The sequence below is a fragment of the Pelophylax lessonae genome, assembly GCF_965119305.1.
Source record: "Pelophylax lessonae genome assembly, chromosome: 5".
Classification (NCBI taxonomy): domain Eukaryota; kingdom Metazoa; phylum Chordata; class Amphibia; order Anura; family Ranidae; genus Pelophylax; species Pelophylax lessonae.
In genome coordinates this window covers 278335491-278350199 of record NC_138772.1, presented here as the reverse complement: position 1 = coordinate 278350199, position 14709 = coordinate 278335491, and the positions used below count along the sequence as shown (strand labels likewise).

General features: G+C 42.6%; 1 protein-coding gene across 1 annotated transcript in view; it reads right to left on the bottom strand.

Moving 5' to 3' along the window:
- Window positions 1-2100: 2100 nt before the first annotated feature.
- ABITRAM (actin binding transcription modulator) overlaps window positions 2101-14709 on the bottom strand; it is a 62239-nt gene continuing 49630 nt past the window's right edge. The window contains exons 6-7 of the mRNA XM_082259867.1: window positions 14066-14135; window positions 2101-2313 (exon numbers count right to left, since the gene is read on the bottom strand). Coding sequence (XP_082115993.1) covers window positions 2167-2313; window positions 14066-14135 — 217 coding nt within the window. The 3' untranslated portion in view covers window positions 2101-2166. The remainder of the gene's footprint in view (window positions 2314-14065; window positions 14136-14709) is intronic.

The window sequence follows — 14709 nt, the reverse complement described above, 5'->3', positions numbered from 1 at the left end:
ACAAGAAACATTGCCTGATGTGAATGATGCCTCACACAAAAGAGCTCTCGGAAGGCCCATGATTAAGAATTGTTGACTTGCATAAAGCTGGAAAGGGTTATAAAAGTATCTCCAGAAGCCTTGCTGTTCATCAGTCTATGGTAAGACAAATTGTCTATAAATGGAGAAAGTTCAGCACTGCTGCTACTCTCCCTAGGAGTGGCCATCCTGTAAAGAGGACTGCAAGAGCACAGCGCAGACTGCTCAATGAGGTGAAGAAGAATCCTAGAGTGTCAGCTAAAGACTTACAAAAGTCACTGGCAAATGCCAACATCCCCGTTAGCGAATCTACAATACGTAAAACACTAAACAAGAATGGATTTCATGGGAGGATACCACAGAGGAAGCCACTGCTGTCCAAACAAAACATTGCTGCACGTTTATAGTTTGCACAAGAGCACCTGGATGTTCCACAGCAGTAATGGCAAAATATTCTGTGGACAGATAAAACCAAAGTTGAGTTGTTTGGAAGAAACACACAACACTATGTGTGGCGAAAAAGAGGCACAGCACACCAACATCAAAACCTCACCCCAACTGTGAAGTATGGTGGTGGGGGCATCATGGTTTGGGGCTGCTTTGCTGCATCAGGGCCTGGATGGATCGCTATCATTGAAGGAAAAATTAATTCCCAAGTTTATCAAGACATTTTGCAGGAGAACTTAAGGCCATCTGTCTACCAGCTGAAGCTCAACAGAAGATGGGTGTTGCAACAGGACAATGACCCAAAGCATAGAAGTAAATCAACAACAGAATGGCTTAAACAGAAGATAATACGCCTTCTGAAGTGCCCAGTCAGAGTCCTGACCTCAACCTATTTGAGATGCTGTGGCATGACCTAAAGAAAGCGATTCATACCAGACACCCCAAAAATATTGCTGAACTGAAACCGTTCTGTAAAGAGGAATGGTCAAGAATTACTCCTGACCGTTGTGCACGTCTGATCTGCAACTACAGGAAACGTTTGGTTGAAGTTATTGCTGCCAAAGGAGGTTCAACCAGTTATTAAATCCAAGGGTTCACATACTTTTTCCACCTGCACTGTGAATGTTTACATGGTGTGTTCAATAAAAACATGGCAACATTTCATTCTTTGTGTGTTATTAGTTTAAGCAGACTGTGATTGTCTATTGTTGTGACTTAGATGATGATCAGATCACATTTTATGACCAATTTGTGCAGAGATCCATATCATTCCAAAGGGTTCACATACTTTTTCTTGCAGCTGTGTATATTTTATATATACACACACCATAATTTCTGGACTCTATACCTTTCCTAGACTAATATACACTGATTTGAGTTATTTTCACCAAAGAAATGGAGCAATATACATTTTGGCCTACGTTTATGAAGAAAAATTATTTATTACAACAGAAAGGAAGAAAAGAAGAAAATGTGTTTTTTTTTTAAACAAAAGATCTCTTTTTTGTTTATTTAGCAAAACATAAAAAAACCCAGTGGTGATTAAATACCACCAAAAGAAAACTGTGAAAAAAATGATAAAAAATTAATATGGGTACAGTATTGCATGACCACGCAATTGTCATTCAAACTGACAACTGAAAACTGGCCTAGGCAAGAAGGGGGTCAAAGTGTCCAGTATTGAGGTGGTCAAGAAGATTAATGTTTATTAAAATCACTTTTTTCCCCCCTTCAGTTTTTCACAAGGTAAGGCCTCTTGCATATTGCAGCTTTAAAAAGCTCAGTACAGCATTTTTTTTTTTAACCAATCTACAAGTGCTGCCTATTCTTGAGTAAAACCATATGCACATATGAGCATAAATGCAAATTGTTGTTTCCTAGGAATGTAATGTGCGCAAAACAAATGCCTGGAATTGCGTCCAAAAAAGCAGATGTTCAAACATCAGTACCATGTGCAAGAGGCCTAAAAAGTAACTCTTGTGAATTCATATTTTTTCTTGTTTTTAATTATCCCTCATTATTTAATAATATAACGTAGTTAACTTTAATGCTTCAACAGCCATTGGTATATGTATGTACCCATAGAATACTGTCTAAGGACAGAGCACACAGTTTTCCAATTCAGAGGTATAGTTCATAAATATAGGATACATTTTCTTTTCAGGTGGATTTTTTTTTTTTTTTAGAGACTACCCAAGTCCATTACAGCTCTGATAAGTCATTTGTAGGCAAAGATGTCCTTTTAAGTAATAGCTCTTCATACTGCTTTTGGGAAAGAAGGCCTTCTGTAACAGTCTTGCTCTCTTCAAATTTTGGCAGTACAACTGCAATGTAACCCTCCGAGGATGGCTAGAGAAAAAAAAAAAAAAAGATATATAGAGTGAATTAATGTTACCAAATGAAAAGAGCTAATCAAAAGATTTAAAACCAAAGATTTACTAAAGTACAATTACATCATTCTGGAGCAAAGTAAATGCTTGTAGGAATTGGGAGTTAATAGCAGATTTTCTTTAAAGAAGACAAACTTTGGAAGCTGTGGCTAAAAAACAAAAAAACAAAAAAAAACAAAAAAAAACAAAAAGCAACGAGTATTTTTCTCTAGTATCCCTGAAGCTGATAGTTTTCCCTACTAATGAGTTACCATACCTTGATCTGCACTGCAAGGACTCTTGCACACAAACGTCTAAAATCAACACATTTTTAAGCCCCAAGCACACTGGTGCGTACACTTGCACTGCATAAAGATAAGTATAATAGAAAAAAAAAAAAAAGTGTCACACTTCAATGATTCAGATTTAAAAAAAATTATTACCAGGGGGCATGGCCATGATGCCTGGCTGAAGACGCGCTGCTGAGCTATGTGCTCTCCCGGCTGTGGCAGGCTGATATACAGGACTCTCTCACCCACAATCTATATGCCGGCGGATAGCTCTCACCCTGCTGAGCCTGGTGAGCTACAGCAGGGGACCATCCAGAAGGTACCTACTCCGCGCACAGCTCCTCCGGAACCTCAGACCCCCAGGCTGGAAAAGATGGCACCGGGCAGAGCTGCAGGGAAAGCTAAGCCCTCCCTCCTCTTAAGTAGCAGCACAGGCCTGTGAGGAAGTGACACCGGAGACAGGCTGTGCAGACTATTTCTCCATCCTCTACAAGCAACAGGTCACGGCAAATGAGGCGACTGTTTCATCCCTAGCTGCCACGCAGGGTGACCATGCGACCCGTATAAGAGCGCTTGAAAATGCATCTAAAACCCACCTTCTCTGCCTGCGGCAACATCAGCTCCGCATAGAAGACAGTGAGAATAGGAGCCGCAGAAATAACATCAGGCTGCAGGGCATACCACAGGCCACAACTGCTGCTGACCTGAGACCCACTGTTATCTCCATCTTCAATATGGTTCTGGGAAGGGAGGCCTCACTACCCATAGAACTGGACCGGGTCCATAGAGTGGGAGGTCAGGGCGGTGGCCGCAAAAGCTGTCCCCGAGATTAACTTTGCCGTGTACATTTTCATACCCTGAAGGAGGAAATCATGTGGAAGCTTGGAGTATGGGGCCTGTGGATTTTGATGGCTCCTCCATCCATCTTTATCCTGACCTGTCCCGCAACACGCTATACATGAGGAGGGTGCTTCGCCCCCCTAATGGACCTTATTAGACAAGCTGGTGCAACATACACTTGGGGTCATCCATTCAGTGCTAAGGTGACTCACGAAGACCACAAATTTGTCCTCTCTGATCCGAACAGCTCCCCGCTCTTTTCCTCATCCTTAAGCAAGATCTATGTCTTCTACAGCGCTGTGGGAGAGGAACTTGTCTCTAACCCCAGTCTGCCCCCCCCCACCGAGGACAGACCGGGGTTACAGAGACCAGCTCCACTCCCACAGTGACGTAGACATCCAAGATCCAGATCCTTGTCTATGAATCATGGCATGAGACTCTCTACCTCGCCAGAAGATTAAATAGTCCCTGTATTGGAGGGCCGCTGAAGACCTTACTTGCCTTAACCAATGGACTAGATACGATCATCTTTATTTCATCAACTCCCTTCAGATCTACTCTAGTCATGTCCTTTCACCTATGATGCCTTGCTCCCCGTGGCCACGTTCATTACTTCAGGGAATGGGTATGTTGGAGCTTGGGGCTTCTGGCTGGACATGCTCTTACCCGGTGAGTTGTATCTGGCTGGAGTTTGGGACGGACCTTGGCACCTGTTGCTCTACATTAGTTATTACAAGATGTAGCTGTATACCATGTTCTCTACTCTCAGGAGTGGATACCTATGGCTCTCCTCCCCCTTCCACAGTCCTAGGTATGCTTTTGCCGACCTTGTGGGCAATGGCTATGCCAATGCTTTGTGTGGAAGCCTGATGGAGAGTTGGGGACTGCATTCTGCTTAAGATGCATCATTGGACCATTTAAAGTGCTGTTTTTCCGTTATTCAATGCACAACTGTTACTTTATTCCCGCTTATTTTATTTTCTAGAGGGTGTGTTTATTACTCTTCTTATATGCCTGTCATACTGCCGGGATCACATCTCGGATTTCTCCTCTTGGACCTTCCTCCCACATTAGGTTTGGCACGGTTTGTGCTTGAACATAAGCACGTAGTGTTTTGCTTCGCAAACACTTTATAGTTTTATTGGACACTCCCCTCTGTGTCCTTTTCTTTCTATTTCTTCCTTCCTTCCTCTCTTGCTTCTTTTCCCTCCCTGCTCCCTAATCTTTTCCTTGATCCATCTTCTCTTCCTTTCCTTCGCTTTCCCTTCCCTCCTCTGCACACTCCATTATGGCCTATATGGTCAGTTCTCGTCCCAAGTTAAAATTGGGGTGTTCTAATACCAATGGTATTAATGTAGCCTCTAAAAGGGGACAAGTCCTCTACCGAATGCACAAGAGCCAAGTGAATGTGCTCCTCCTCCAAGAAACGCACTTTTGTTCTAGCTCCATCAGATATTTCAACAGGTGGATCCACCGCACCAATCTGCTGCAGAAATCCAAGGGAGTCTCCATTGCTTTCCACAAAACACTTCCTATCGAAATGATAGACCACGTCTCAGACCCACAGGGAAGGTACGTGTTTGTGAAGTTCTCCCTCTGGGGCACTAAGCTCATGGTTGCTATATTTATCTACCAAATGTCAACCAGGTCTCGACAGCTGTGCAGTACCTAGAGCTCTGTCAGGTTTCGCGAAGGGCAAGCTCATCCTGGGAGGGGATTTTAATATCTCGTTAGATCCTCTGTTAGATTCCTCATCTTCCCGTTTCTCAATACCTTTCACTAAGCTGAGGGCCCTAAAGCATGCCCTATTCAATTTACACCTTGTTGACATGCGGAGCACACTCCACCCTAAGTCCTGGAACCATACTCATTTCTCTCATGTCCATCAGTCCTATAGCCGCATTGATTACCTTTTAGTAGATCATAGCTGTCTAGAATGGTCTCCCGAGTGGGACAGACTATGGTCTGGTCAGACCACTCTGTATTCCTCACTTTCTTGCTTCCCTCCACCCCGGTCAAGGAGTGGACTTGGTGCCTGAATGACTCCCTGCTCTCGAATCAGGAGTGCATCTCTCAGATCACAAAAAACATTTCTAACTTTTTTGCGGATCACGCGACAGACACAACCTCGCTCCCCATTCAATGGGAGGCACTTAAAGCTGTCTTACGAGGCGCCTTTATTAAAATAGGGACCTATCTGAAGAAAGAACGTTCGGCTGCTATAGTGTCCGCAATTCACAAATTTGAATCCTTAGAAAACGGATCACAAACGGGCTCCCACTGTGGACATGTTAACTGCTCTATCCTTGGCCCGGTCGCAACTCAGGGAATTAGATGAAGCCCCCTTTCTCCCCTTCTCTACATCCTTACGATGGAACACTAATCCATCGCCATACGGACCAACCCATCTATCCGAGGAGTTCAGGTGGGGCCCATACACTCCAAACTTGCTCTCTTCGCGGATGACATTCTATGGTTTGTCACCCAGCCACTCTCCTTGTTGCCCACAATTTTGCGAGAATTACAAGACGTCGGGAAGGTGAGTAATTTTAAAGTTAATCATAACAAGTCAGAGATTCTCATTATATCGCTGCCAGAGACAACTTTGCGCCAACTTTCATCTTTATTCCCTTTTAAGATGGGATCTTCCTCTATTCGCTACTTAGGGATTAACATACCATCTGATGCATCTCGACTCTTTGCTGAGAATTTTGAGCCCTTACTTCTCAGAACTCAAATCAGACTTGACCACATATGCCACCAAGAGACTCATGTTTGGGAGGATTAATACGTTGAAAATGGATGTACTTCCCCGTTTCTGTATTTATTCCAAACGATACCCATGTTTATTCCTACATCCTACTTTAGGAAGCTCCACCAGTTGTTCAAAATTTTTTGCAATAAAAGCCAAAGGGCACCAGGTCAGTAGAGGAAATGTTGAAAGCACATCTTTAAATTTGCACACTTAAAAAGGTGTGGTAACAGGCAGATCATCTTATAAACACAAATGCCCAGAAGATGTAGTGGGCTGGAGGGTGACAGAGACGGTAGTGCCAGCACAGGCAATGCTGTGTGCAAGATGCCAACTGCAGCAGCAAGAAGTGGTGTGTACAATCACTGTTACTGCAGTCTCTCTTCCACAGGCATCGGCAGCGAGACGCTGGAAACCGGAAATGTCGTCACCCTCAGAAGCCGGTCACGAATGAGGTTGAGCCTCTGAAACGACGTTGCGGCCCGTCCTCTCCATTGCTGCTGTCTTTTGTCTCTGTGTCACCCTCCAGCCCACTACATCTACTGGGATTTCATGTTATAAAATGATCTGCCTGTTAGCACACTGTTTTGTGCCATTCATAATGTAAGTGTGCAAATGAAAGACGTGCTTTTAACATTGCCTCTACTGACCTGGTGCCTTTGGTCTTTTTGTCTTTTATTGCATATTTGTTCCCATACCTCTCACAGGAGCTGCCGGTCGCCTACAGATCTTTTTTGGATATAGACTAATAGTGCCCTTGACCATCTCATCAACAGATACTTATCTTTATCTTGTCCCCCTCCATTTGCTTTGGACATTTGCCAGCCTTGTTTTTTACATTCATGTTTTTATGGTTTTCATTCATGCACTCATTATTTAATTTGTTTCTTGTCCATCTGTTTTTATACATTTACCATTATCTGCATGTACCAGTGAGCGCAGATCCACCGACTTTGGCCAGTGTTGCTGTGTTTGTGTAACTCCAAATTTCTTTAATCCTAGGACGGGCTGCTTGCCAGATATCCTGGACGGGCCTGGGGCTCCATGGAAGATCTCACCTCGTGGGGCATCAATGAACATGAGTAGTGTTGACCGAACACGGATTTTAAACCCGAACATACAGTAAAGTTTTCGGGTCCGTGTCCGGGTAACAAAAATCCAATTATCCGGTACGGACCCGAAAACTTTACTGTATGTTTGGGTTTAAAATCCGTGTTCGGTAATTTTATTTCCTGTATGTAATGGCGCGGTTTTAATGGCGGGCTTTCAACAGCCAATCAACAAACGTTTAACTGGTGTGCCATAGAAGCCATCACAGCCATGCCTACTAATGGCATGGCTGTGATTGGCCAGCTGAAGCATGTGACCCAGGTCTTTATAAGCTAGAGACACAGCGCGCTGTGCGTCAGTCTGCTCTAGTGTAGGGAGAGAGCACACACAACGGTGCTGGCTGCTGCCGATTAGGGCCAGACAGGGGAAAAAAAGAATGCAGGGACAGGTCGGAGTGTAGGCAGGGAAAGATATTTGAGCATTTTAGGGACAGGCTGGAGAGAGTAGGCAGGGAGAGATTAGGAGACACAGGACAGAACAATCGTCCGTTAGCGATCTACATCGATTTTGCTGTGTGGGGGGTGGTGCAGTGAACGATCTTTTTGCCCTCACTTGAGCCCACTGAGGAGGAGGGAGAAAAAAAATATTTTTATCAGTCTGTTGTGAGCAGCGTTCAGCTATATTTTACTACAGAGTGCTGTTCTAATCTGCTATTTAAAAATTACAAATTTAAAAGGGGAATTTTTTTTTTTTTTTAAGAGCACTTGCCATGCTCTTAACTACATTTTGCTGCCATTTGCAGCACTCTAGCCCTTTCCATTGGTTTTTTAGAGCCATTTTAGTGCCTGAAAGTTCGGGTCCCCATTGACTTCAATGGGGTTCGGTGTCCGGGTAAAGTTCGGAAAAAGTCCGGGTCACGGACCCGGACTTTTTTTTTTTCAAGTTCGGCCGAACCCGCCGAACATGGACATCCAGGTGTCTGCTCAACTCTAATCATGAGGAAGCTGAGGGATCAGCCCAGAACTACACGGCAGGACCTGGTCAATGACCTGAAGAGAGCTGGGACCATAGTCTCAAAGAAAACCATTAGTAACACACTACACCGTGATGGATTAGAATCATGCAGTGCACACAAGGTCCCCCTGCTCAAGCCATCTGGATGATCCAGAGGAAGAATGGGAGAAGAATATGTGGTCTGATGAGAATTAAGCTTTTTGGTCTAAACTCCACTCGCCGTGTTTGGAGGACGAAGGATGAGTACAACCCCAAGAACACCATCCCAACTGTGAAGCATGGAGGTGGAAACATTCTTTGGGGATGCTTTTCAAAGGGGACAGGTTGACTGCACTATATTGAGGGGAGGATGGATGGGGCCATGTATTGCGAGATCTTGGCCAACAACCTCCTTCCCTCAGTAAGAGCATTGAAGATGGGTCGTGGCTGGGTCTACCAGCCTGACAACGACCCGAAACACACAGCCAGAGCAACTAAGGAGTGGCTCCGTAAGAAGCATCTCAAGGTCCTGGAGTGGCCGAATAGAAAATCTTTGGAGGGAGCTGAAAGTCCTTATTGCCCAGTGACAGCCCCGAAACCTGAAGGATCTGGAGAAGCTCTGAATGGAGGAGTGGCCCAAAATCCCTGCTGCAGTGTGTGCAAACCTGGTCAAGAACTACAGGAAACATATGATCTCTGTAATTGCAAACAAAGGTTCCTGTACCAAATATTAAGTTCTGCTTTTTTTGTTTTTTTTATTTGAAAAACATACAATGTGATTTTCTGGATTTTTGCTTTAGATTCCATCTCTCACAGTTCAAGAGTACCTATGATAAAATTACAGACCTCTACATGCTTTGTAAGTAGGAAAACCTGCAAAATCGGCAGTGTATCAAATACTTGTTCTCCCCACTGTAGGGAAGCCTTACCTATAGGTAAAAATCAAACAAAAGAGTTTACTCCCACTATAAACTGGCCATTCATGCTTGAAAACCCTCCAATGTGGATGAATTAAAACAATTCTGCAAAGAAGAGTGGGCCAAAATTCCTTCACCGTAATGTAAAAGATTCATTGGCAGTTATTGCAAATTCTTGATTGCAGTTGTTGCAGCCAAGGATGGCGCAACTAGTAATTAAGGGGCATGTTTTGGGAGCAATTACTTTTTTTTTTACATAGGGCAAAACAGGTTTGGACAGCTTTTTCCCTTAACCTATTGCCGCCCACGCTATAGCCGAAAGGTGGACCTAAATTGCTGGGGGGGGGGGCATCCTTGTGCGTCCTCCCATGTATGCGATGCATGCCGCCCCGCTCTGTGATCAGCATGTCCATAAAACTCCGGCACCTTACCATGTGATCAGCTGTCAGCCAATGACAGGCTTTTTTTCCCCTCACGCTCACAGCATAAGGAGAAAAAGCGGATAACTGTCTGGCGTAAACAGGACATCAGTCCCGCATTCTCCAGATCCACTGCTGCCAAGTGCCACCTACCACTGCATATCAGCACGGCTAACCAATGCCGCCTATTAGCGCACATCAATAAAAGGACAAAACCTACTTTTTTGCAAAATTTTATAGCAAAAACTATGAAAAATGTTTTTTTTTTTTTTTTGTTTCCGTCTTTTAGTTTGTTCAGCAAAAGATAAAAACCCCAGTAGCGGGGTGGTAGAGTAAAAAATGAAAAAATTTAATTTGGATACAGTGTAGCATGACCACGCAATTGTCATTCAAAGAGTGACAGCGCTGAAAGCTGAAAATTGGCCTGGGCAGGAAGGGGGTTTAAGTGCCCAGTAAGCAAGTGAGTAATAAATGAAATAATTTAAAAACTGCATTTTGTATTTACTTGGGTTATCTTTGAGTAATATTAAATCCGTTTGATGATCTGAATAATTTAAATGTGACAAATATGCAAAAAAATTGGATTTTTGATAGTGCACCGAAATTTCGGCCGAAAATGGGCTTATTCCATTTCAGCCGGAAATGGGCTAAAGATGCCGATATTAAAGATGGCCGCCGCGGGCGCAGCACAGGTTTCAAAATATGTCGCAGTCCCGCTAAAAATCGCTGATTGCCACCATTAGTAGTAAAAAAAAAAAAAAATTACATAAATCATTCCCCTAGTTTGTAGATGTGATAACTTTTGTGCAAACCAATATACACTTATTGGGATTTTCTTTTTTACCAAAAATATGAAGCAGAATACAAATTGGCCTAAAATAATTTTAAAAAAATTTGATTTCATTTTTTTTTTACTGGGAATGTTATATAGCAGAAAGTAAAAAATTAATATTTATTTTCAGAATTGTCAGTTTTTTTTTTGTTTATAGCGCAAAAAATAAAAAACCGCACAGGTGATCAAATACCACTTAAAGAAAGCTCTATTTGTGGGGAAAAAAAAAAGATCAATTTTATTTGGGTACAGCGTCGCACAACCGCACAATTGACAGTTAAAGTAATGCACTTTTTACCACGACATGGGGGTTAAGGAATCGTCAATGGCTGGGCTACCTTGCAGGCAGACTACTGTCCTGGAACTGTAAAGCACCCAGCAGCAATGTACTTGAATTGTCTGTAGGCTGGGTCCAGTGCAGTTACAACATACAGGTCAGCCCCACTCCTATCTTGATTCAGGGTCTGAGTACAGTCCCCGCAGTATGAAACCAAGGAGGCACTGATTTGGAGAACCGACACCTCCTGACGCAGTGGCTTAGTACAGTTTGTACCATAGCTTGGTAAAATAAATTGTTATGCTGCCTCCTCTTTCACAGAGATGTATTCATCACCTGAGGACACTTGCTAAAAACTGAGGATCACATGATGGGAGGGGTTATATGAGGGAGCTTTGAGTGGCATTGCCAGTGTCCAATCACCTGAAGGAGCAGCACATTTAACCCACTGTTGTGATCAGACATTCTCCCCCCAAGAAAGTTCATGCCTTCGTTCTTTAACCAAAAAATAAAATAAAATGCATGCAAAAACAGAAATTCTACCCTTGCCCACATTTAAATGTTGGCAGTTTATGCTAAAAATAGAAAGGTAATTAACAAGAAATGATATTGTTAGTTTATGTTAATTCTTGTGTTATGTTAAAGTGGTTGTGAAACTTAGATATTAAAAGTGAACAAACCACATCCCTTTATTGTGTATACTAGCCTACAGCCAAAGCACAAAGCGTAGTTCCACTATGATCTTTCTATCTGCATGAGTCACTGATGGAACTCTAAGCTGACACTTCCCAGAAGACGGCCTATCCCTCCTACCACCTCCAGCACACAGCAAATGACTCAGATACAGCTCTGCATTTTTCTTTATCAGCCTGTTGGAGAAGAGGGGGAGTTTCCCTTGCCTTCAATCAACTATCAGATTTAACTGAGCTCTGTTCTCCTCCTCTCCAGTGTGGCACATCAGATCCCAGCCCCCTGCTTTCTACTGCTGAGTAAAAAAAAAAAAAAAAACTTTTAGTAACATAGTAGTTGAGGTGGAATAAAGACAACAGTCCATCCAGTTCAACCTGTGTAGGTGTGTGTGCATGTGTGTGTCAATGACATATTCATTTCCCATAACACTGAATGTTGTGATCTTTCAGATGCACGTCCAAGAGTCTTCTAAAAAGTAGCTATACTCCCCGCAGTCACCACTGATTGTGGAAGAAAGTTCCACAATCTTATCGCCGTTACAGTGAAAAACCCCTTGCGCAGCTTAAGGTTAAACCGCCTCTCCTCTAATCTAATTGTGTGGCCAGGTGTCCTCTTACACTCATTGAGACTAAATAGTTTTTCCCTATGCCGAGATCACCATTGAGGTATTTGTAAATCGCTATCATGTCCCTTCTCATGCGTCTCTTCTCCAGGGAGAATAAATTAAGCGCTTGCAAATGCTCCTCATAATTAAGGCCCTCCAATCCCCTAATTAGTTTAGTTGCCCTTCTTTGGACTCTCTCCAGTTTCAGCATATCCTTTCTGAGAATTGGTGACCAGAACTGGACAGAATACTCCAGATGTGGCCAGACCAGAGTTTTATAAAGTGGTAGGATTATATCCCCTTCCTTATGGATGCTAATATTCTGCCAGCTTTGGCAGCTGCAGCTTGACATTGCATGCTATTGCTTAGTCTATCTTCCACTAAGACTCCCAGATCTTTCTCCATTCTTGATTCCCCCAGAGGTCCCCCCCCCCCCAAGCATATTTTTCATTTAGGTTTTTAGCCCCCAAGTACCTTACATTTCTCCACATTAAACCTCATATGCCAAGTAGTTGCCCACTCTTGTTATTTTGTTCAGGTCATTCTGTAAGATTTCTATATCTTGATGAGAAGTTATTGCCCTGCCTATTTTTGTGTCATCCGCAAAAACTGAGATTGAGCTAATGATCCCATCCTCTATGTTATTTATGAATAAATTGATCAAAATTGGTCCCAGGACTGAGCCTTGGGGAACCCAACTTACCACTCCAGACCAGTTTGAGTACGCATTATTTATACCCACCCTTTGGACATGTCCCTTTAACCAGTTTTCTATTCAAGAACAAACCTTGAGTTCGATGCCTGCAGACCTTCGTTTGTAGATTAAGCGTTTGTGGGGAACTGTAAGGAATGCCTTAGCAAAATCCAGATACACCACATCCACAGCTCACCTCCTCGTAACATGTTAACAGATTGGTTTGGCAAGAACTTTGTAAACCCATGCTGATTACTGCTGGTGATGCTGTTGTCCTTAGCAAATTCTTGGATATAGTCCCTTATCATCCCTTCCAGTATTTTACATACTATTGACGTCAGGTTGACCAGCCCTATAGTTTCCCGGGATATGCCTCCACCCTTTTTTTGAATACCGGTATTACATTGGCTTTCCTCCAGTTACCTGGTACAGTTCCTGTCAAAATACTATCTGCAACGATTAGGAGCAACGGTCTAGCTATAACCCTACTGAGTGCTTTGCGTACTCTTGGGTGCAAGCAATCGGGTCCTGGTGATTTATTTGTGTTAATGCTATCAAGCCTTTCCTTGATTTCACCCTCTATTAGCCATATTGCCAAGTCCTGTGATGGGGTGCTAACCATACAGTCATGGTCAGTATATCCCTCCTTTTCCTGTGTAAAAAACTGAGGAGAAGAAAGCATTTTAGTACCGTTGCCTTCTCTGTGTCCTCTAACAATCCTCCCATCATCGTTAATTATGTGTGCAACATGATCTGACCTTGCTTTTTTGCCATCAATATATTTGTTAGGGGTTTTTTTTACTCTCCTCTGCTATGTCTCTCGAAGTCAATTTTAGCCGTCCTGATTTAGTTTTTACATTTCTTGTTTAATTCCTTGTATTGGTGGAAAGCCGATAATGTCCCATCAAATTTATAATTTCTTAAAGGCCCTTTTTTTCTCTAATTAGCATTTTTACATTTGTGTTGTTTTATAACTATCTACAGGGGAAATGGCTGCAGATAATAAGGTACAACTTATGTAGGATTTGTTTAATCTCTGTGTATCAGGGTGTGTAAGGGTTACCAACCACTTTAAATTTGAAATAGTAAAAGTGGAGTTTACTCTTCCGTTTGTGTGAATTAGTAAAGGTTTTTGTTGCTTTTAGCCTCAAACTACCGTTCTGAAAAACAGGCAACTAATGAAGTAACTTGGACAAATGAACAGCATGTTTACCACTCCTGTACCAATCAATACAACCTTATGATTAAGAGCTTTGCTGCAGCTATCAAAATATATTTAAACATAAAAACAAGTTTGCAAACAATTATTTTTAAGTGCTTTTAGATAGAAATTGTCAGCCTAAGAAGTGTGTATGAGTGATCATTAATATTTACCTTTTCTTTTAAAAGTCCAGGATTCTGAAGAATATTTTCATTAACTTCTAGTAACCGACCTCTGATACAGCTAGATAAAAGAATAAATTAAAAACTAGAATTAAGGTATGTATGTAATAGTACCAAGGGAAAATATGGGGTTCATTGTGTTCCACAAAAGACATGGATTCCCAATTTACCTAGGCATGTGACATATTTGAAAGTGGTGTATTGTGTAAACAAAGAGGTGGCTATTACACATTACTTAACTAAATTACAAAAGTTATAGAAAGCATTACACATTTAGAAAATTATAGGTTTCTACTGTGATCTCAAGATCTCGCTTTGCTGTCACGTTTTAACCACACCCCCCAACCACTACCCCTTAAGCTGCAAAGGCAGCAGATATGAGGGTGTACCTATGCGCACGATGCTTTGTATCATTGTTCAGCAAAATGATCCCCCCCCCCCCCCCCCAAGTCACATTTGGTGAGCAGTACTGCCTGCCTAATGCAACCTACTCTACTGACAAGGTGTGGGCCATGGTTATGGTGCAGAATTTTAGGGGTTGAAACAGGCCGTAAGAAGGAGATAAACGCCTCCTCACCATCTGTCATCAATGCCATCTGTAAAGTGATCCAGTGTGTAAATGAGCCCTAGGTGTG